Raw genomic sequence first — 22,752 nt, forward strand, 5'->3', positions numbered from 1 at the left:
GCAAACAACAAAAACCTCCAAGACCAAACCCTCGGCTTGTTTTGGAGTGCTGTCACTGCTCTGTAGCAACAGGATAATGGCTACTTCCTGATTAAACCCTTCTCCACAGTAAGCTGTTTGTGTTCTTTATCTATTCTCCTGTAATGCCAAGTGTTCAGTGCTTTTCTTCTCTGCTTCCTTCCCCCCCTCCCCGCACCTGCCCCCCCCGCCTTCCCTGGGTTAATGGTTTGAAGTGTTTATAGATTGAAGACTACAAAAAGAATATATAGAGTAGCAAATTTTTATTTTCTTTTATTCTAAGACAACTACTGCTTCTTGTAATGCTTATCTGACAGTAGCGATGAGCAAAACATCCGATTTTCATGAGATTAAAAAACTCCAAACCATTGAAGTCTATTTAGGTTTCAGCCAACTAGTATTAACTTTATGAAAAATTCTTATGAACACTCACTGGACAAATGCAGTGACACAGAATGTGTGTTTTATCCAAATTCTAATGTATTGATATTGGTGTTCATAATATTGGCGTTCATAATATTTTTATCACTTCCAGAACTGTTTTTCTCTCTAACCAACTTAGTCTTCAAATAAAACAAACAGCCTTTTCTTCAACCTTTCTTATATGATCATGTAAGTGTTGTTTCTGTCTTTATTAGAGTTGGTGTGTTATTTTTACTTAAAGTAATTTCTTGGCTCTTGCTGCTGAGGACCAGGTGAATGTGAGCTGTCACTCAGTGCACAGGTGTGGTCTTATTTTTCTCAAGACTGTCATGTTGCCAGACAGTGGTTACACAGTGTTTGTGGTCTTACTCAGGTTGTTACACTCGTTTACAATGATTTTATTCTTCTTAAGGTTGGTCTTCTGTTGCACTAGTATAAATGGCGTAGCATTTGCATTAGTGCTCTATGTACTACAATGCATGTTACTGTTCTGTAGTATATAATACCAATTCATGTTCCTGGTTATTTTGAACTTGGTGGAAGTTTAGAAAAGTGCTAGACTAAATTCTGCAGTTCTGATTTAAATTAATAATAAAATAATATTGTGTTCTTGGTACCAAAGAACCTTTCTCCCTTTGTCAACTAGATTATGAAATACCTTGTAGTGAATTCCTAACCAAAATAATTGTTGCTCTTCAAAAGTCCACTTTTTCTATTATTGTATTTTACATAGAAATAAAGGGATGTATAATTTTATTTAATAACAGAACATGCCCACTATGTTAACAGAAACTGGAACCAAAAATGAAACATGGAGAAAAAGTATGATTCAGTTAAAAGAAAGAGATGTTTTTTATAATAGATGGGTAAAAAAGGCATTGAATTAAACAGCTCCTATTAAAAAACTTGTGAAGTAGACAGCATATATGAGAAATCTGTTTTGTTCACTCTGTGAAAAAAATAAGTAGGTGAGGAACAGTGTTCCTCCAGTTTGAGGTAGAAAGAGGTTTTTGGATGTGCTTGACCTATTAGTTCACATGAGTTGTTAGCTATAGAGAAAAGGGTGTGGACAACGGAGTGGCTAGAGCATGTAGATACAGGTCCTATTTATGGAGAGCAAGGCAGGAAAAATTCCATGGGGAAGAAAGGAAGAGGGATTCGACATATGTTACTTTTTTAAAGGGTTCTCTTCTTGTGGGGTGGTGAAGACCTGGTATTTGGAAGCCACTGATTTGAACTGTTTTTTCCCCAAAATACTTTTGCTGTATTCTGAGGATTGCTGAGGAATGAGTGCCATTCTCTCTGAAACTATGACCTTTTAATCTTGAGAACACTGACTGAAAGATAAAGGTTTTACAGGATAGCCATAGGTTTCATACACATGCTGCCTCCCTTACAAGCCCTTTAATACTGTTATTTAATTTGGAAGCCCAGTGGCCTAGAGTACTATCCTATCCTAATGTCTCTTACAAAATAAGAGTCTATTGATTTTTTCTTTTTAAACCACATACTGAATTGTTGCTGTTAATAGATAAACTGTATATATTATGATATTCCAGATAATATACAGTAGTGCTTCATATTGATTATGTCTATGAAATGTCCTAGTCTGGGGACCAGCAAAACATATGTACTGTCTTTCAGCAGACTTCCTTGCTGTCCAGCCATCTTCTTGTATCCGTGCTCCGTTCTTTCCAATGTTCTACAATCTGGGTGTTTTGAAAAGGTTTCCCTTGCTATTTGTAATCTTTTTGCATACTCTGCCTCTGAAGAGACTCTTAAAGCTTGGTGCCTCACAGCTGACTTTGTTGGCTTAAGCTTCAGCTTGGTTTACAGAACCTTATTCCTGCAGAGCAGGTAGAACAGCCCTGATGGGAGCTGCAGGAGCTGCATTGCCTTGGCTGCCTGGGGGAAGGGAAGTGTGGGAGGCAGCAGTGGTCAAAGGATATTATAGCTGTTTTTGCTGTGCTGGGAAGGGCAGATGCTAACCCTGGGCCCAGCCATAGGTCCCCATGGAGCTCTTGAAGTGAGTGCTGGATAGCAGGAGTCGGGACTGCTTAGGCTTCCTTCTCCCACACCCCATAAGACAGCCCCAGCTTTATCTGTCAGATAGGACCATCATTGACTGCTTGCCTTTGCCGAGTGCCTTCAGATTTTTAAAGAATGGCTTATTTGCAATGTGCATCACTGTTAATCTGTAAAGAGTTTTCAAGCTTTGCAAGAAAACACCTGGTGTACAGCAAAAGCTTTAACCAGTGTTCTTTAATCACGTAGGAAAATGTAATGTTTAGCATGTGGCTTTGTTAGTGCTTGATATCTATATAGAGTACTTTTGTTTCGAAGATGGAAGTATGGATAGCTTATTATCTTCTTGCTTTCCAGTTTATGGAAATAAAATTGCTATCTGGCAGGTTTTTTTGTGTCTAGGAACTTATTTCAAGTTTGTAAATAACATCAAGATGTCAGATTTTCATCTGCTTGGTTTGTAAAAATAATGTTGTGAATGGAGTCAGCCAGAATAGTCTTCTGACCCAGTAACACCTGCTGTGGGTTCTGTTAAGGCTTAATTTTATTTCTTTGTGTCTTAAGACCCCCATTATTTTTCCTTCTAGTTATTCTGTTTACCTAAACTTTAGTGTTGTCTCTTGTTGTTTGTGGGGGGTTTGTTTTGCTTAAATGTCTCAGGTTTTAAAAAAAAATCATCATACCTTTTGAACTGGAAGAAACAATGAACAAATAACCTAAGAAAAATATTTTGGAAAAGGGAATGGATGCCGGTGATGAAGCTGATTCAAAACAGTGAGTGTGGCTGTTACTGCACGTAACACTTCCTTCAAGAACTGGTTCTGGGTTTCCAAAGAACCACGAGAGTGCAGCTGCATGAAAATGTGGAAACCATTTATCTGTGTCTCAGCCTATTAGTGGGAACCATTACATTCCTGCTAGATGATGCCGCAAGATGCTTTTAGGAGTTCAGAACTGAGGAATTAGCATTCCTCAATGATAAGTTTTTTAGTCAAGGTGCCAGAAGTCAGTCAGTGATGTGAAAGGCTGATAGACTTCTTTGCTCTCCCATGAGCTAAAACTAGTTTTCGCTGGCATTGAAGAACCTAACGTACAATTTAGATGTTTGGGTTTTTCTCTTTTTGTTTAAATGTAAAATTATATTAGTGCTAATATAATGAGACTGAAGTTTGATGCCATTCTAAAACAAAATCAGGACCCATTGCAAAGCCTGAGGCTGGTACAGAAGCACATTGAAAAGATTTGTTTCTCCTGAATGCTTTTCTGGACCTCTGACTTTGTTTCTCATCAGAGTATGCCAGTTGTCATAGTTTTTAGCAATATTTGAAGGACTAGAATAATAACTTAAATTTTTAGGATGAAAAACTCACAACAAACAAAAAAACCCCAAAAAATCTCTAGGTCATTTGTTAGGGAGGACTTTGCCTACCATCCTTGTCCCTTCTTACTTGTTAGAGTATATGTGGTCTGTAAGTTCAGGACTTTAGGGTAAAAGAACCCTTTTCTCAGCATCTTTTTTTTACTGGGCAGTGCCCGTGGACTAGTTCTGAACTTGTTATTTTGACACACATGGCATTCATACACCCAAACAGATATTAGAATTGTAGTTATTTCTTCCCCACATTAATTTTCCTTTAGATCATGTTTTTATAACTAAAGCTTTCTCTATGCAGTAATTTCTTTGTTATTTTTCCTAGCATAAAGCAAAATAATACCAAATAGGCAAAACATACTGTTTGTAGTGACTCTTTTTGGCAGTTCTTGTACGTATATATTAGAGCAGATACTTCGGGCTTCACAAAGTTAGATGTTGGTTTAATGCCTTCTGTTATTATTTGGCAAAGTTAGGCAAGATTCAGATACAGAAGTAGTAAAAAGCATGTTTGGCACAAGCACTGTTGAATTTTTACGATGCCTAGACAAGCCCGTGGCAGCTTTTGCTGTCAAAGGTTCAGCAGGGCACTCCCCATAGTAGGTGTTTTCTCCAGCTCTGGCAGTGCCTGTAGTTGGAACTAAGCCTCGATCTTGAGCTTGAGATCAAGTCTGGTTTTTGAGCTATGGGAGGTTCTACTCCCATACTACTATATGTTCTACTATACAATGGCTAAAGAGGAGCTAAGTTTCTGAGTGGCACAATACCACCCAAAAAGCAGAAAATTTGCCTTTGACAGTTTGAAATTCAGATTTTGAAAAAGCACAGAAAAAAAAAAGGCATTGACTTCAGCTGTCCCAGTTTTTTTACTGATTTTTGAACTACTGTTGCATAGGATTTTCATTCTTAGGGTTTCTGTTCTTAGGGTGGGTCAAAACAACCCTAAGCAAGAATTTTTACTATGTATTTAAAAGATGTTGTATTGATTATCAGTATGCAAAGATTGAATAATACTTCATAATTTTAATGTTATGGAGGTAGTTGTAGATAATTTGCTCAGTGCACTCACAAACTGAAGTAATAGTATAAAATGCTAAGTCTTGCTTCTTTAGAAGATGTAGTAGTACTAGAATCTTTGGGTGTGCAAATGAACCCCAAGTTATTGAAGTCTCATAATGAGAATATTGAAAAAACAAAAGATATGTGGGGAATGAAGAGTGGGCTTTTACATTGAAACTGGAAACATGTCTTTAAGCTGAACTGTTAGGCATGAAAATAAAAGCTGACATTCATCTCAAGACAGTATAAAATATTGCAGTGATCCATTTGTTTCTTTGTTTGGGTTTTTTTAGGATCAGAAGGATTTGTAAAACCTCAGTTCTGAAACAATAAATCCTTTGTTTTGGTTTGATGACCGGATCTGGTGAACATCCCCTTTGGGGCATTTACCAAACTGATGCCAGAGAATCTTTGCGTGTGAATGTTCTTCAGATGCTATTATTTTAGCCTCTGCATTTATGACAAGAGTCCAGACTTTGCATCAATTTTATGTGGTACCACTATTTATTTGCTGTTTGGAATCTGCTTAGAAGCACTGGAATACAAATGTGCAGTGCCGTCATGCCCACTCCTTGAGCAGAGTGTCCGTAAGCCTTAATGTCTGCACAGAGTTGCACTGTACGGTTGCCACCCTGATATCTGCATCCGGACTGCTCCCCTTATTGAGCTGCATGAATTGCACAGCTTTTCTGTTGGTAAAAGTAACTTACAGGATGGTTCCTTTCTTGTCATCTGAAATTTGTTGTCCTGTAAGAAGTGACTTGGGCAGCTGCTTTTGTAGGGTGAGCAGTTCTGACTGAAAGTGTGTCCATCTGTGTAAGAAGCTAATCCCACACATCTTCTTCTGTAAGGTGATGGTGTCAACTTCTCCTTTCGAAACCCAACATAGAAATGGAAATAAATGAAGGGATGTGTGTTCTTAATAAAAGTGGTAACTGCTAAACATGGACATATAAAGTTGATAACCTCATACAGAGTAACAGATAATGCAGATAGATTTTATTTTAGGAGGGTAGGTTTAGATTAGATTTTAAGAAGAAATTGAGGGTGGTAAGGCACTGACACAGATTGGCTGGAATGATTGTGATCTTCCCATCCCTGGCACTGTTAAAAGCCAGATTGGATGGGTCAGTGGGCAGCCTCATCCAGTGGAAGGTGTCCCTGCCTGTGGTGGTGTGTGTATGTGTAATGAAATGAGCTTTTTAAGTCCCTTCCAACCCAAACCATTCTATGATTCTGTTGATATATTTGTTTAAACCAGACTCTTAGTTACTCTGGGTTTGAAACATTTAAGGATTTGGGTCACTTCAACATTAAGTACCTCTCTGTGGTGCTGTGTTGCCTCACGGATACTTACTATGGCCATACGCTTTTTGTGGTACAGATTGATAGGTTAGATTTCTTGCCCAGCATTATGCAGCTTTCAGAAATATATTCTGAGGTTTGTCCCAAAATGAGGCTTATGAATGACTGTAGTTTAACTTGACCTGTGTGCGCCTCCTCCCTCCATGGAATGTAAAGTAAGTGAATTATAATGCCCTCTGTAATTTGTAACTATTCTTTCTTTACCATAGTCGTAAGAATCACGAAATGTGTGAGTGCAGAAATACTCTCAGTGATGTTTATTTCTAATGGAATGCAACACAGTTACTTGTAAAATAGGAGAAAATAAGTTTTTTATTTTCCATGTATTGTTTAATGATGAGTTTATCCTGTTGGATAGAATCAAAATAGATGCATTGTTTAAAATGTCATTTTATCCTGAGACTATTTAAAATGGCCACTACGTATTATTAAAGAGTAGAATGGCAGCTGATTCCCTTCTCTGTTTCTGTTTTTGCCAGGCCAGTCATGACTCAGTTATAGTGGGCTTAAGAGTTGGGTCTGCTTTGAAGTGGCTTTTAGTAAGTCACCTTATGTGGCTAAAGACTGTTAAAACAAATATATATGGAATTGTGATATCTGTGTAACTTTATGAGTGTTTTCACTGCTGTGGATTCTTACACGAAAACAATGAGTTGTCATAGCACTGACTGAATATTGGTGATGTGAGTCAGGGGAAGGCTATAAAGCCCATTTAGAACGTAACACAGGAACATACAGTCTGCCTTACACGATATAACTGGCAGTAAGGTATTAAGTGTATTGGTGCATAAAAGTATCTTTGTATGATATCTTTGAAACACCAGCCAATCTTGCTTTTGATTCACAAAAAAAATATTTTATTGTGGTTGTTGATTTAGTAAAAGAACTTTTGTTGTGGTGGCTTTTTTTTCCCAGAGAATTTTATGTAAAGTACTTAGAGCAAACCGTCAAAAATGACATAACTGCAGTTACATTCTGCAAAATTTGCAATGTGTAGCAGTTAACTTGGCTTTTCTGGTTTGTACAATATTTGGGACAGTGGATCTCACTAAGTATATAGGCACTTCGAGTTTAAAAATCTCAATGTGTAAAACATCATAGCAGTAGCAGATTGTGTGTTGGAAGGTCTGTGAGCAGGCCTTGTCAGCAGAGCAGGGAGTGTCAGTGGGAGCCTCTGGTGTCTGTAGTCTGTCTGTAAGGAGCTGCACCCATTTCTGTGCGTACCTCACTTCCTTCTTGCCTGAGGTTTGGTCAGTGTGCTTGCTTGTTTTGTGGTTTTTTTTGGTCACAACACTTGTTTTGAACCCACTCCTCCCTGGTTCTGTGGCCCTTGTGGAAGGTGTGGAATGCACAGGCACTGCTTGGCCCGCTGAGTCACCTCTGAGCTGGCACCGTGCTCTGCGTTTACCTTCTGAGCATGACCTTTCTGGACACTGCATTTTGCATCTGTGGTGTGCTGGACTGTGTGTTCTGGGTCTCTGATGTGCTTCCCTTCATCACCTGCAATATTTCTGGCATCAGAGCACTCACTGACACAAGAACTAGCGGCAGACTGACAGTATTATTATGATGCGATTAAATACCTTGCTGTAAGGCAAGAGAACACTTGTGGGACTCTTCTATAGTTTGGGGTCATGAAGTTGTTACAAATTTCACTTGGTCGTTGAGAAAAACTGAAGCATATTTTTACCCAACTTCTTTTTCACTCTGCTGGAGGTAATAATTGAAATAAGGAAGCAATACATGGGAATGTAGAAGTTAAACTGGAATTTGGAGATGAGTTAGTTTAGTGTTTAGATGTCTTCAAAACACACTTCATAGTATTCACACATCCCAGCTAACATTGATAGGATAAGAGTAAGGAAAGGTTTTTCTTCTGCATTAGGGTACATTTCCATGAAGATTTTGAGCATAGACTAGGTAGGTGATTGACTGTAAAGAAATTTCAACTCGATATATTTCAAAATTATTTGATTGTTGTTTCCTTTAGTAAATATTTTTTTTAGTGTTTCTATTTTTACTAAACATTAGTAATTTTTTTTCTCCCAAAAAAACAACATTTTTCTTGTGTAAAGCTTCACATACTTCCTTTCTTTGCTCCTTTTTACTGAGAGATTACTTTCTGTCTTCATTGGGTTAAGTTGCATTAATGATTATTCACCATGGGAAATTCTGGGAAAATAGCTGGAGTTTTGGGCAAAGCATTGAGAGGAACTGACATAAATCACTACACCAGGAAAATTTTAAAATGTAATTTTCTTCCTAGTTTTACGTAATGATTTTTCTCTTTTAGAAATATGAGAGATTAAAAAACAGTCATGGCAGTTCATAACTATTGACTGACAAAATAACTCCAGTGAAACAAATATCTCACTTATACTTGAGGTTAAAAAGGATATGGATCTGCTGTAACTAGTATGGACTTTTTAGTCACAGAACACATTAAGTCTACAGTGTAATTATTGCTGATCCTGTCTAATGACTGTTTTGGGGATTATCTCTTTTGGAGTTAGCCATCTGCTGTGGTTAGAGTAATTAAACATAATTAAGAGTTAACTTATTTTGAAATCAAAACTATGTATGTCTCTAGGAGAAGAATGTAAATTTCTTCCATTCGAAATAATTCAGAAATACCAATATTCCAGTTTTCTATTAAAGACATTAAACAAGCAACTAAATTAAAGTTTGAAAAAGCACCCCCTCAAAAACACTTTCCAGACCCCTGCAAACTGAAATAAAAGGAGCAGGGTGGGGGTGAGAGAGAGAGGGGAGCCTTAAAAGGGCAACTTATTACTGTTCTCCCAGTTCTTATTTGATCAAACAGATGGCTTATGTTAGTTAAAAGCTGGCAAGTACAGCTATATTTACTTCTCTGTATTTAAAAAGTATTGATTTGCCAAGGATGACTTCTTATTTATGACTCAAACATGGATTGCTTGTAGGTGGTTCTGAACTGTGCTTATTTATAAAATACTTCAGATGCTCACATCTGAGAAACTCCAGGTCTGTCAGCCTGACCTCAGTGCCCAGGAAGGCTGTGGAACAGATCATCTTGGGTGCGGTCACACGACGTCACATGCAGGATAACCAGGGGAGCAGGCCCAGCCAGCAGGGCTTTAGGAAAGACAGGTTCTGTCTGACCAACCTGATCTCCTTTTATGACCAGGTGACCTGCCTAGTGAATTGGGGAAGGCTGTGGATGTGTCTGCCTGGACTTCGGCAAAGCCTCTGATACTGTCTCCCACAACATTCTTCTGGAGAAACAGGCAGCCATGGCTTGGACAGGTGCACTCTTTGCTGGATTAAGATCTGGCTGTATGGCCCAGAGGGTGGTGGTGAATGGAATTACTTGCAGCTGGGGTTGGTCACCAGCGATGTCCCTAGGGCTCAGCACTGGGGCCAGTCCCATTCAATATCTTTATCAGTGATCAGGGTGAGAGGATTGTGGGCACCCTCAGTAAATTTGCGGATGACGCCAAGTTGGGCGGGATTGTTGATCTGCTTGCGGGTAGGAAGGCTGTGCAGAGGGATCTGGACAGGCTGGATTGGTGTGCCAAGGGCAGCTAACTGAGGTTCAGTAAGGTGAAGTGCTGGGTCCTGCATTGGGATCACAGCAATCCCCTGCAGTGCTCCAGGCTCGGGGCAGAGTGGTTGGTAAGCTGGAAAAGGCCCTGGGGGTGCTGGTGGAGGTGGCTGTACATGAGCCCAGGTGTGCCCAGGTGGGCAAGACGGCCAAGGGCACCTGGCTTGTATCAGCCCCATCAGCACTAGGGCAGTGACATGTAGTTGATACTGCTGGGACAACTCGGGTGCTGTGCCCCATTCTGAGTCTGTCACGAAAAGGAAGACCCTGAGGGTCTGGAGCTAGTCCAGAGACTGAAACAGAGCTGAAGAAGGGGCTGGAGCACCAGGAACAGCTGTCGGAGAGCTCAGCCTGGAGAAGAGGAGAGGGAACTTTCTCCCTCTCTACTCCCTGACCAGCTGGGGGTCGGGCTCTGCTCCCAGGGGACAGGGACAGGACGAGGGAATGGCCTCAGGCTGTGCCAGGGGAGGGTCTGGTTGGATATCAGAGGAATTTCTTAATGGAAAGGGCAGTCAAGCACTGGAAGGGGCATCACACGGAGGTAATGGAGTCCCCATCCCTGGAGGTGTTCCAGGCACGGCTGGCACTCAGTGCTCTGGTCCGAGTGACAAGGTGGGGATCAGGTTGCACTTGATGATCTGGAAGGTCTTCTCCACCCATTTAGGTTGGATTCGGTGATTTTATGGTAAAGACTTATTTTAGTGTTTTATTATTACACACAACATTACAGTTTCTTTTTGTTTAGAAATATGAGAGTTCTGGATGTTTTTGTGAGGGAACATAAAATATGAAGTTTCAATCCTGAGTTTCAAATGGAGCATGTTAAAGTTTAGAAGTACCTTTCCTTTTACAAGGAAATACTGCAATAATACAATTTTGATTTGTTTCTAATTTCCCTTATGCTCTCTGTAAATATAGTGAATTCAGTGTAGCCATAATTAAAACAATACCAAAATACAACAAATTTTAATTTGTAAAAGGCATACTTGTTGGCCTCAAGTAAGTTTAGTCATTTATAGTGACTAAGAAAATCACTTTGTCATAATAATTTGTGTCTGTTAGTGTCCGTATACCAAACATAGTAAATCTTTTTACTGTGTGCTTGCAAATGCTGTGGACTTAAGTCCATAGTTGCAAGCTAAAACCATGGTCCCTTATGAATCGGATTTTTGTTAATTATTATCCTTCAGAATAGTTGTAAAAGCTAATGGACATATATATGTAATAAACACTATATGCAGTATTTTGCAGTGACCTACCTCCGCTGATTAGCACATTAGATTGATTATAGTTACCAATTGTTAAAAATTAATTAGGTATGCTTTAACTGTGGATGAAAAATGTTTAACTGGAGAAAAATATGTATTTAGGAGCCCTGAATGAAAAAATTAAAATGTTTAATAATATTTTCCCTTCATAAATTTTCTGAAGGAAGTAGTTTTGTTACTTCTACTATTGTTCTGAAGGAGAAGGTCATACCCTTAATATTCAGTATAGTAATAGATACCTTTTTTGGTGCCATATCAGTGTAAGTAGCTGATTTTTCTGTGTTTGCAGAAACAAAAGTAAGTTTTTCTCCATGTGTAAAAGCAATTCATGATAAATTGGCCTGTAAAGAGTAAATGCAGTGAAGTCTTTAGGTGCTGTTGAAAGTGGAGTGGCTGTTTGCAGTTGGTACAGAAGGTAGGCAATTCTGTATGACAGACTGTACCTCCCGTGTTAGCAGTTTTCACTTTCCCAAAGTAGTATGCTTTGTTCTGCTAGCCTGGAGACTTTCCTCGTGCATAGAAATTTCAACGTATAAAAACTATTAGTAACAAGGAATGAACAATTTAGTTAAATTGGGCACAGTGTATCTTCACAGTATTTTGTGTTTCTCCATTGATTTTATTTTTGTATTTGCTATGGCTTTTTAAGTTTCATTTTTACTGTCTGAGACAAACCAAGGATCTACTTTCTGGAGAGGCAGGTAACAGGTTTTGTGCTGTCTTTCCAAGTGTGCATTTGTGAAGTCACTGTTTAATACAACTTTGGATCAGAAGTGCTGTTTAACATACCAGTTTTCTAAATTGTTTAAAATAGAATTTAGAAAAGTGTGCCTTTCTTATGAACTTGGCATTCTGATTTACAGGTACTGGGGAATGAGATTTTATAAGTTGTTTGATTTAGGTTCAGTGCTTACCCCCTCAGATTTCAGTTGTAAATCTGAGAAAAGGCATTGCCTGTGTCAGTGGGGGAGACTCCACAACAGGAACAGGTTTCTTGGAAGTTTCCCAGTTAAGAGTTCAATGTGCTTAGTCCCATGGCATTTTTAATAGTACAGGGACTTAGGAATTTTTTCCCCACCTTATTTATACTGTGATCTTGACTCACAATCATCTGCTGCTCTGGCAGATTGAGTCAGACAGTCTGTTGATGCTGCTACCACTGTGAAAAGACATCACTGGCTTGGCTGCACTTCTTAAGCATTTGAGAAACTACACAGAATATGCTGAGTTGGAAGGGACCCACAAAGATCATTGAGTCTAACTCCTGGCCCTGCACAAGACTGTCCCCAAGAGCCACACAATGTTCCTGACAGTATTGTCCAAACACTTTTTCTAGTGTTTTTAATAATAACGGTACTGTCTGTTTCTCTTAAAATACACATGCTTGGTCTGTGAAATAAGTCTGGTGACTTTTGATTTAGACAATTCATGGCACAGATAAATGTCTTATTTTGTATGAAAAGCTCACCAGGAAACAACACCACTCACCACCACCAAAAACTCCTACCAAATTACAAGAGTTCTTGTATTTATATATCTCACTCTAATTGCTGGGTCTTTCCTTAAATTAGGAGTCTAGATATGGGCATTTCGGCATGCACTACCGGTTCTTTAAAGTTGGCTGTCATGGAGCAGCAAAGAGGAGAGCTGCTCTGCAAGGAGGGGTAAGCTGGCAGTCGAGGATTACACAGGCAGGGCTTTTGCCTACTCCAGCACAATGCTGGTCACAGGGTTACACAGAATAGTCAATCTGTCAGGCCCAGCATCCATCTGCTTGTCTGATCAGAAGTAGCAGAAAATGGGAGCTGATGCCATCCTAGAGGGCAGCTAGAACATGGGATGTAGCCAAGATGCAGGAGCACAGGCAGGCTGCAGGAGTGATGGGCTGGCTCTGGCAAGGGCTGAGGGCTCCAGCCTGAGCTGAAGTGGAGCTCCTGAGCACAGGGTGTGGTAGAGGCATTCAAGTTGTGGTGTTCCACACTGTGGAAATGTGGTGTAACTCTGAACAGCAGTACCAAATTCCCACAGTGCTGCAGCTCTGCTGAGTTCCCCGACTGATGGGTGCTGTTAATGGGATGTACCTCTCACGCGAAGGTCTCACGGGGATCTCTTGAGAATTTAGTGCAGATCCTGAGACACAGTCAGCTCACAGTCCCATAGTCCCTTGTGGTTTCCTTTGTTGCCATAGAAGACCTATTTATCTTCTCTCTTCCAGATATGGAGTCTGGAGAGCGGTTAACATCATCATCAGTCTCCTCTACTGCAGCTGCTTCCACTCCAGCATCTTCGACCCCATCGGTAACTTCAGAAGTGTCGAAAGGTGGCCTTTCCTCTGGAGCCGCGACACTGAGCTCCACAATCAACACATGTGGTAAAAATGACTCAAGTCTATTGCAATGTAGTTTTAGTGTTTGTCAGCACTTGTAATTATTGTAAGTCAAACGTAACAAGGTAGCACAGATGCATCCAAGAAAAATGTTTGAAGTTTTTGGTTTTGCCAAGTGACATTCATTTGCTGTGAATACATTTTACATAGTACTTACTTATTGAAGGAATTAGATTAATTGAAAATTAGCTATTTAAAATTTGGAAAAAAAATCAGTTTGCAAGGCTGTCGTGAAAGCACGGATCAAATGAAAGGTTCATCTAGCAAGCTCTGTGCCACTTTCAGATTCAGTTGAGATAGTCAGCTTCTTGAATGTACATCATGTTCTCAGCATTTAAGCCCAGCCCATACTGTAGTTTTACATTTGGACAAATAGTTTCTTCTAACGGAGCTTGAAATGGAAAAGATAAATTTCACAGTGTCACGGTCTTGGGTAATCTTGACTAGAGTGAAATATCTTACCTTGAATCAGAAATATATATGGAGGATTTCTCCATGCAAGAATCTTATTTATGTGATTGAAACTCCTATTTCAGCTGAATGATGCAAACGTCATCCACAGAACAAGAAACGGTAAACTCTTCCCTGCTGTTTCTCACTTAACTTTTCATAAACAGATCTTTTTTTGGAGAACATTGTTTCTGTTAGCCTGATTCTTAAGTGATATATGGTTAATAGGAAGTTTTTTCAGCTTAAATTCATGGTAATTCCTTGTTTTCAGAAAAACCTCTGTTCTTGCTGATACAGCTTGATAATAAGTAATGAGTGGATTCCAAGTCCCCAGCTTCATCCTGCATTTGTTCATTTGCAGCTGCCCCAAGAAGCTGAAACCAGAATGTCTCCAGACCTAGAGTTATGTCTCAACTATTTTTTTTAATTTCTCTAAAACCAGCCAGAAAATTCTTAACTAAAACTCTCCTGGAATAAATAACAAAGTCTTTCATTTTTCAGTACCCCACTAAAGAGTCATCTCCAAAAGAATTTTTTGTCTATATTCATTAGCCCATGCCACTTGTAATGGGTTTCTTTGGTGGTTTCTAGAATGTAGCAGGAGTTAATTTCCATATGGCTATGAATGTATAGTCCTAGCCTGAGGATTTCTGGGAGTCATTTACCTCTCCTTGCTGCTTTTGCTGTGTACATATTACATCATGTAATTCTGTATCTACTGTTAAGGTTCTGTGCATTTATAGGGATATGTATTTGGTCTGCCAAAATACAGTGAGACTGAAGCAGATGAATAATGTAATAAAGGTACTAAACTGTCAGTTTTGTTCTTCATTAGGAAACACAGGTGGTTCTTTACTAAAGGCCTTCTAAAAATTTCTCATCTTTTATTTTTAAAAAAAGTGTAATTTCTGTCTGATAGCTAATAGTTAAAAAGACTGATAGTAATTAACAGCCTTTTTTTTTTTTTTTTTTTTTTTTTTTTTGATGGTCAGGTTGTTTGCCTGGCTGCGTCTGATGTTTAGGAACATACATAATTTTTCAAGGACATTTTGTCTTCCCAAAACCAAGCTGGAATGTAGTTTACTATCAATACCATCAGTTTTATTTATGAGTATGTCTGTTTCTCTGTTGGCACTGTGGTTATTGTTGTATCCACTGTGAAAAGGTTCCACGGAAGTGTTTTTTCTGCCAGCCAGCTGCGCGTCTTGAATTTACAAGATACTCTGTAGCCAAGATAGACTATATACTAGCCAGTTCTAAACTGAGGCGTTCTTCACTCCTGTAAGATTTTAAAAAACCCAACAATGTCTGTCAAACAGATAATTGAATTATCTTCAAATTTAAAAATATATTTTTCTAGTATCTAATAAAATAAATTTTTAAGAATGAGCAATTATTCTTACTAAGGGAAGGTAATGCATCTTAATGCATGAGATTAGAGAGGTTCTTTTTAGCCCAGAAAGATCTCTTTATTTTCTTTGCAGCAATCAGTAGCCTATTAAGTAGTCTCTGCAATAAACTTGATTGCATACTCTGTCAGGTGCCCATGATACATGATGAGTTAGAACTGGGAGTCTTTATGCTTTGCCAGGGAGATTAAAATACAAGTAAATTATTTTGGCATAGTTCCAGGTCAGAAAGACAAAGCACCTGTATGAAACCATTGTGGAATGTATCACATACTGTTAGTTTAATTGGTTAATTAGCACTAGTTCCTGAATAATTAAAGCATTCTAATCAAGTAAACAGATATTTTATTTGCTTTCTTTTTATTCACCCATTGCTGAAAATAAGGTGCATTGGAAAAGTAAATTGCCTCTGGAAAGAGGTTTACATTCACCCTCATGAGAATGTTATCAACTTTGGAAGAATATAAATCAGTAGCTTTTTCTCTAAATAAAACTCTAATTCAGTGTTTTTCTTTATGAAAAGCAATAATACTAGTGCGTGAAACCATTCTAAGATGAACATTTTAAGCTGTATTGTTTTGATGTTACCAGATCTGGAAGGCCTTTAATTTTTAATTTTCAAAAAAGGGAAGTTCATTAACTTTTTATTAAATAGCAAAACACTTTTTTTTTTTTTTTTTTCTCAGACCAGAAGCTGTTTTTGTTAAAGCAAAATTCTTCAGTCTTATTTGGCATTCCCTATTTCTCCTTAATGAGATCCAGAACAATTTTAAAATTTTGTATATAAATGCACAAAGTAATTCTTTGTTACTAAGAGACCAGCATTGTTGAAATGTATTTTGCCCTTTGGAATAATGCTTTCACTCATTTATCTGTGCAGTGGTTAGTAGAATTTCAAAAACTGTGCTCAGAAATATTTAACCTATTTAAAAGTAAGGCAAGAATGTTAAGGAGTGAGATTTAATATGAAATTTAGCTATGTGGAGCATATGTAAAGTAAGTTAGTAACTTGAAGAGTGAACACTAAAATATGAAAATTAAGGAAATACTATAATTAATTGGTAAGCAGACTTAGCATTTTCCTGAGATACGAAAGGGGAAATGTCATTACAGTTCAGTGTAGTGCTACAAGACTTTCACCATTTCTTGTCGGCGTTTTATTTCTTCCACATGTTTAAATGTGTATTTTAAAATGCATAGCTTCTCTTTCCTAGATACATTAGGTAATGGCTTAGCACATTTAGTATGTCTTCTTTCAAGGCCATAATAGTGTGTAGTACAGTTAACTGCATTTTCTGTATGATGAAGAAAGTTGATGAACAATCTCAAAGATTCTTTTAACTTGGAAAGTCTTCGAAGTATTATGAAACTTTGCAATGAAGTGTTGCTCATCTGCATGATTAAGAATCACCACTGTGGTCTGTGAGAGGGAAGCATTGTGGAAGAAGATACACAGATGAGGTTTGGGTTGGTTATGGTTGTCTTTTGGGTCTTTTTTATGATAATTTACAAAGTGATGTCAAAGCCATTTGAACTACATTCAGGAAATGTAGACGTGAAACATGATGCTTTTAAACTCACGTCAGAAGTTTAGAGAAATACTCTACACGTTACCTGCAATAGTTGGCATCAACGAAAATCCCTTCTTGTCTTGGAGGAAGGAAAAAACGGCACCTGAACCAGAAATGTGAAATCAGTAAGAGGAATTTCCCTGCACTGTCTGTGTAGTATCCCCGTCATGTTGCCTTGTAGTTGCTAATAAATGAAAAATCCTAGTGAATGCCCTTGTGTTCCTAACACTTAATAGGATGAGTTATTGCAGTCAGGAACTCATTCCAGAATTATTCCTTATATACACAAACACAGTAATAGTGTTTGAAACATGTAGAAGGAGAAGTAGGATTAACAAGTTAATGGTTTGTGTGTAGAATTCCACCAGAAGCATGGTCAGTGTGCAAGAGGCCTGTTTTGATAATGAGAATCTCCTGGAAAACAAGGAATGCTTGGTCTTTCTCATGCTGTCCTTTTTGATGTGAATGCTCTTTATATTAAAGGATGGCACACATGAATTTAATGTTCTTTGATGTCAGTCTTTTCCTGCTTTTTATCTCCCTTAGGGACTACATTGTTCTTCTGGTTATGTATGCTTTTACAGTCTGAGAATCCCATGATTTGTTTTCTGTACTTGTGTTCAGGCTATCTCTAAAGCTGAAGTTTCATTCTGAAACTGCTATGAGGTTTCTTCTACCAGGATTACAGAATTTCTAGGCCTTTGATTTTTGTCTGTCATCTTAGCTATTATATATTCTTACCTTGTCCTACCCTATGAATACATGCTGACTTGCTGTACTGTGCCTGCTCTCTTCTGTGCTGCCCTTCCCCAACCTTCCAGCATGTAGCAGCTCAAATAATTTCTCTATTTACGTTTTTTCTGGTCACTTCCCCTGTTCATTTTCCTTTCTGTATTAGCTTCAGTCTCCTTACTATTTAAGGTAAGCACAGGTCTAACTATGCTTACATTTTGCATGTAATTTTTAATCTGGTTCATCTAGCTTTAGTGCTCCCACTGAGACCACATTGCCACTCACTTCTCCCCTGCCCTTCACCACCACCCTTGCCCTTGAAGAAGGCTGGAAAGGAAAATTGGAGGCTCAAAAAGCAGAGGTCACAGGTCAAGATAAGTACAGTTCAATGGAAACAGAGATAAGATAGGAAAACAAATATTAACAGCAGCAGTACTGACAGAGGGTATGAGAAACAAACTATTCAAATGGAACCCCGCCCATCCTGACCATAGACAATTACTGACCTCTGCCACTGGTGAGCCAACTGGGAAGAGAGCCCTTCTCCCTGGAAGATAGTCCCTTTCTCCTGCTTAATAATGTGAGATTTATTTGAATAACCTTTGGGTGCTGGCCATGCTCCCACCCAACTACTGCAAAAACTAACCCTGTCCTGGCTGGAGCTGGGACACCTCTTCATCGTGTCTGATCTTCATCTTGTCTTCCAACCTCCCAGTCTGAGAGAAGACATAATGCATACTGAAGGTAGAAGCAGGATCACCAGTTGATACTAGGGCATTTGAATTAGGTTATTAGAGGGAAAAAAATAGAGGCAGCTTTTTTTGCAATGTAGTGTCAAACTAAAGGATAGAAACCTCTTGCAGTAGTTGTAGAGTTACCATTGGGTAGCTAGCAGTTCCTCTGTTTAATAGATCTTCTCATGGGGAGCAGCTTCAGATGTGGTTTTGTGGTGCAGGCTTTGGGGTATTGCAAGGCTCAGATTGCAGAGGTGACTGAAAGCTGTTGTGTTACTGCGTGGTTCTGATGTAGGAAGAGTGCTGAGATAATAATAAATGTTAAAGGGTGATCTGTGAATACTGATCCACTTTATAAGACTAGCAGTTTCACTTTGGGGTGATCAGTATCATATGGCTTTCTATTAAGTATTAGTTTTCAGAATGCATTTAAATAATACTGCATTGCAATCTTTATCAGCATGGCTTTAGTGACTTAAGACCAGAGTTCAGGAAATGTATGTCATTGAGAATTTCCTTAATGTTTTGTTCTTACTTCTAGATTTAGTAAATCTGCTATGGATTATGCACAGCTTACTGAAATATGTAAATGTAGTATTAGAACAACTGAAGTTTGTTTTTATTTCCTTTGCGGTTCAGAATGGTGGCGAACTGCAGACACGCACTCTCGTCCTGGGGCAGCTTTTTTCCCACCACTCTTGGGAATTCCCACATTGTTTGCTCCTCCTGCACAGAATCATGATTCTGCTTCATTCCATTCAAGAGCTACAGGAAAAAGTAGTCGGAGTAATACAGACAAAGGTAATGGCTGGAAGTAATCATATTGAATTTCTACACATGCAGAAAGATGTGGAATTCAGGCTTTACTTTCCTCATTCTTCCCATTCCTAAACAGTTCTATAAAAATTGGTTCTGGTAGGTAAGGATGATACATACCAAGTATGTGTTTGGCCTTGAAATCATGGATGCTCTGTATGATTAAACTAAAATAACTCCAATTTAGAGTGACACTTTGATGACAAATTTCAGTATATGTGGCGAGTAACTTGTAAGTAGTCTAGGTTCTTGTTACATGTCTATGGAACGTTAGTGTGACTGGAGCATCTCAAAGAAATGATCTGTTACTTCAGATTTATTTTAAATGTCACTTGGAAAATCTGTCATCTTTAGGTATGAATGGATCACTGAATGGCAACAGTACCTCTGCAGTCTCAGCTCTCAGCACATCCGTGCTCTCCACTAGCATTGCAACGTCGGCAGGGCCAGTGAAAAATGTGACCTCAGGGGCTGGAGGACGCAAATACAACCAAGAGCAAAGCAAAGTTCAGCTTTTGGACACCAGGGCTGACAAAATCAAAGATAAGGTAAATACACTGAAAGAAAATGAAGATTCAGACAAAAAATTTGACATGATAAATGTTCTGCACACAGGAGCATTTTTAAGTGTTCTTTCAGAGTACAAAATGTTTTGGGTTCTTCTGACCTGTTAGAGCAAGATGTGTCTCCTTTTCTCTGTAGGAATTTTTTGTGTGTATTGGTGTTTGAAATTTTTTTAGTTGTTTGGAGTTTTTTTTAACATACTTACGAACAAAAAGTTACTATTAGAGCTAATTGCACTAGTTAATAAGTTAATAGTGGTGTCCAACACCTTGTTTCATTTATCTAATTTTTTAGAAATTGTATTTTTAACATCAATATTTGATATTATTTATTACAGTATATATATACACATATTGGCGTTACAATTATAACATTATCGATTATTTCTGTGAATTTAATTAGGTTTTCATGTATCTTATACAAACAAAAAAGAAAAAATTTTTAGACATTAAAATGTTTTTCTGTAAGTAATTTCCTATTTACCAGAAGAAAGAAGTATTATTAACTGCTGTGTTTCAGCAATAATTTTAGCCATCTAATATGAAATACATGAGTAGTCTCAGTGAGTTAGTAAACCTTATATAGTGACCTAAGCTCTCTAAGAACTTTGCTACTCTTGGAATCAAAACTATTGAAACAAAACACAGAAAATGGTATTCTGGGAAGGTGATTAGTGTCAGAATAGAAGCTAAGGGGGCAATTCCCTACTGATAGCCATCTAGGCTAAGATCTTTTTCTTTCTTTATATCTTACTAGTTTTGTTTTGTGAGTGAATTGAGCCTCTTGCTTTCTTTCTGTTACTGAGCTACATTCAGCTACCAAGTCCCAATATTTGAAGGTGAGAGGTTGGCATTTTCAAAGGACAGCTGGTGCTTGATGTATCTGCCTAAAAATAGGAATTAGCAGTGAAATGGTTACTTACAATTGTGTAGTTATATACAATGTTTAGTATATCAACAATAGGGAAATTATTAAGACTATTTTCCCTCAAAATACTCTTCATGTTCAATAGTTGACACCTTTTGAAAGTATTAAGCTAGTTAAAGGTATTTGGGAAATCTTTGACTTTTTTCAGCCTTAAATACTAAAAATGGCTCATTCTAAAATGCTGCTTTTATCCTCGTTATCTACATGCAAAATTTAGCTTGCTTTCTGTGGTGCAGAGATAAAGCTTTTTCCAGATGGTGCTTCTGTATTTCTGACTATTACTACAGTTGGACAGAGTACCAAATACATTTCTATTTTAATATCTCTAAATACCGTCTTTTTGGCACTTTGCTTTATTCAGAAAATTTTACTTCTTTTTGCCCATTGTTTGTTTGTTTATGTTTTTGGTTGGTTGGTTGGTTGTTTTGGTTCCTCCCCCCCCACCCCCCATTTTCTGTCAAGATGTCTGTCAGCATTGTTATCTTCTCCTTTGTGTTACCTTTCATCTTTAAATATAAATTTGGTACTATTGATAAATTTCTTGATGCAAGCACCGATTTCAAACTCCAGTTTTATTGACTAAATACTGAGGTGCTGTAAAAGGATGGATTCGATGTGCAAGTCCCTTTCTTAAGAATATTGAGTTCCGTATCTTGACTTTTAAGTCCTTTGTCTCATGCAGATAAATGTCAGGTTGTCTTTTTCTTAAGTTAGTAAATTTTGAAATACTGAAATGGAGTTTTTTGTTCCTAATCTTACTTGATATGCTGACATTCATAACTTCTTTTCCACCGAAACTTTTTATGAGGTAAATGGTATTTGTCAATGTAATGATTTGAACAACCTTTTGTATCAAAACACAGAAATTACTCCAAATGAGAACTCTAACATGAGGATGATTATGATTATTAATGCTGAGCTTTGTACAAGTGATGTTATGCTGTTATATTTCTAAGTGTAAAACTTGGCTCGTCTTAAAAGCATGTCTTACTTTAAAACCTTTTAATATACTTTTCTAAAAGTTCCTTTATTTAGGGTTTAGTTTTTTAGTATTCATCTTCTGATTTCATCAGTCATCTCCTTAGTTGTAATTTCTTTTGAGGATGGTATCTAAAAAATCGTTAAAATATTTATTTAGTTTTAGGAAAAAAGGAAAAAGGCAAAGCTGATATAAAAGTGTTTTTACAGTTGATGAAAATCTAGAATTACATTCAATATAATGTACTCGTCAGAGTATTTCAGCAGATTCTGGTCCATTTTTCAGAAGCAAATCCCAGAAGCAATTTGATGAACCTATTCTTTTCAGTCCTCAAAAGTCTACATTGCTGTACAGCCCATACTGTGAAAGTAGTTAAATGAATGCACCTCTGAAACTTCTATAAACCTAATATTTGTTGTTCTTTCTGTGCTAACTTCCACCACAAGTTTTGGTATGAATTTTTTTTTGAATCAGCACATGCTGTGGAGGTTTACTGGACCCAAATTCTAGGTCAATGTTCTAGGCCTAAATTTGGCATTTTACTTTGTGATGTAGTGATGCCAGCAGTGGTCAGAAAAAGACTTCACTGGAACTTTGTGACCAGTTTTTAATTTTCATCACCTTGTGAAGCACTTTTTTTTTAAGCATTGCAGATCACTTTACTCCAAAGTCTCACTCTTCTTTGTTTCGAAGATTGTGTGTAATAATAAGATTACATAACAGATTAAAATGGACGCATTAACAGAGAATTCATCTTCCCGGTAGAAGCCCAGAAAAAAAGCAGTGGAAAGCTCTAGTAACAGCGACAGTGATTCGGGCTCCTCTTCAGACACCTCAAGTGAAGGTGTAAGTAGTAGTGACTCTGATGACCTAGAGGAGGATGAAGAGGAGGAGGAGGAGGAGGACCAGAGTGCTGAAGAGAGTGAAGATGATGAATCTGATTCTGAAAATGAAGCACATCACAAAAGCAAGAACAAGGTATAACACCTCTCTCTGCTGCCCACAGTCTTGTTGCTACAAGCTGTTTGTGACAAGTTGACCTGCTCACGTCTGTGAACAAATAGTTAACAG

At 38.0% G+C, this 22,752-nt stretch overlaps 1 protein-coding gene across 16 annotated transcripts in view; it reads left to right on the forward strand.

Moving 5' to 3' along the window:
• The window catches only part of BAZ2B (bromodomain adjacent to zinc finger domain 2B), a 112,205-nt gene that overhangs the window by 39,590 nt on the left and 49,863 nt on the right, over positions 1–22,752 (forward strand). For all 16 annotated transcript variants that reach the window (XM_041466048.1, XM_041466058.1, XM_041466053.1 and 13 more), the window contains 4 exons: positions 13,329–13,484; positions 19,035–19,196; positions 19,566–19,759; positions 22,447–22,659. In XM_041466048.1, coding sequence (XP_041321982.1) covers positions 13,331–13,484; positions 19,035–19,196; positions 19,566–19,759; positions 22,447–22,659 — 723 coding nt within the window. In that variant the 5' untranslated portion in view covers positions 13,329–13,330. The remainder of the gene's footprint in view (positions 1–13,328; positions 13,485–19,034; positions 19,197–19,565; positions 19,760–22,446; positions 22,660–22,752) is intronic.

The sequence above is a fragment of the Pyrgilauda ruficollis genome, unplaced genomic scaffold (genome assembly GCF_017590135.1).
Source record: "Pyrgilauda ruficollis isolate IOZ18807 unplaced genomic scaffold, ASM1759013v1 scaffold196, whole genome shotgun sequence".
NCBI lineage: Eukaryota > Metazoa > Chordata > Aves > Passeriformes > Passeridae > Pyrgilauda > Pyrgilauda ruficollis.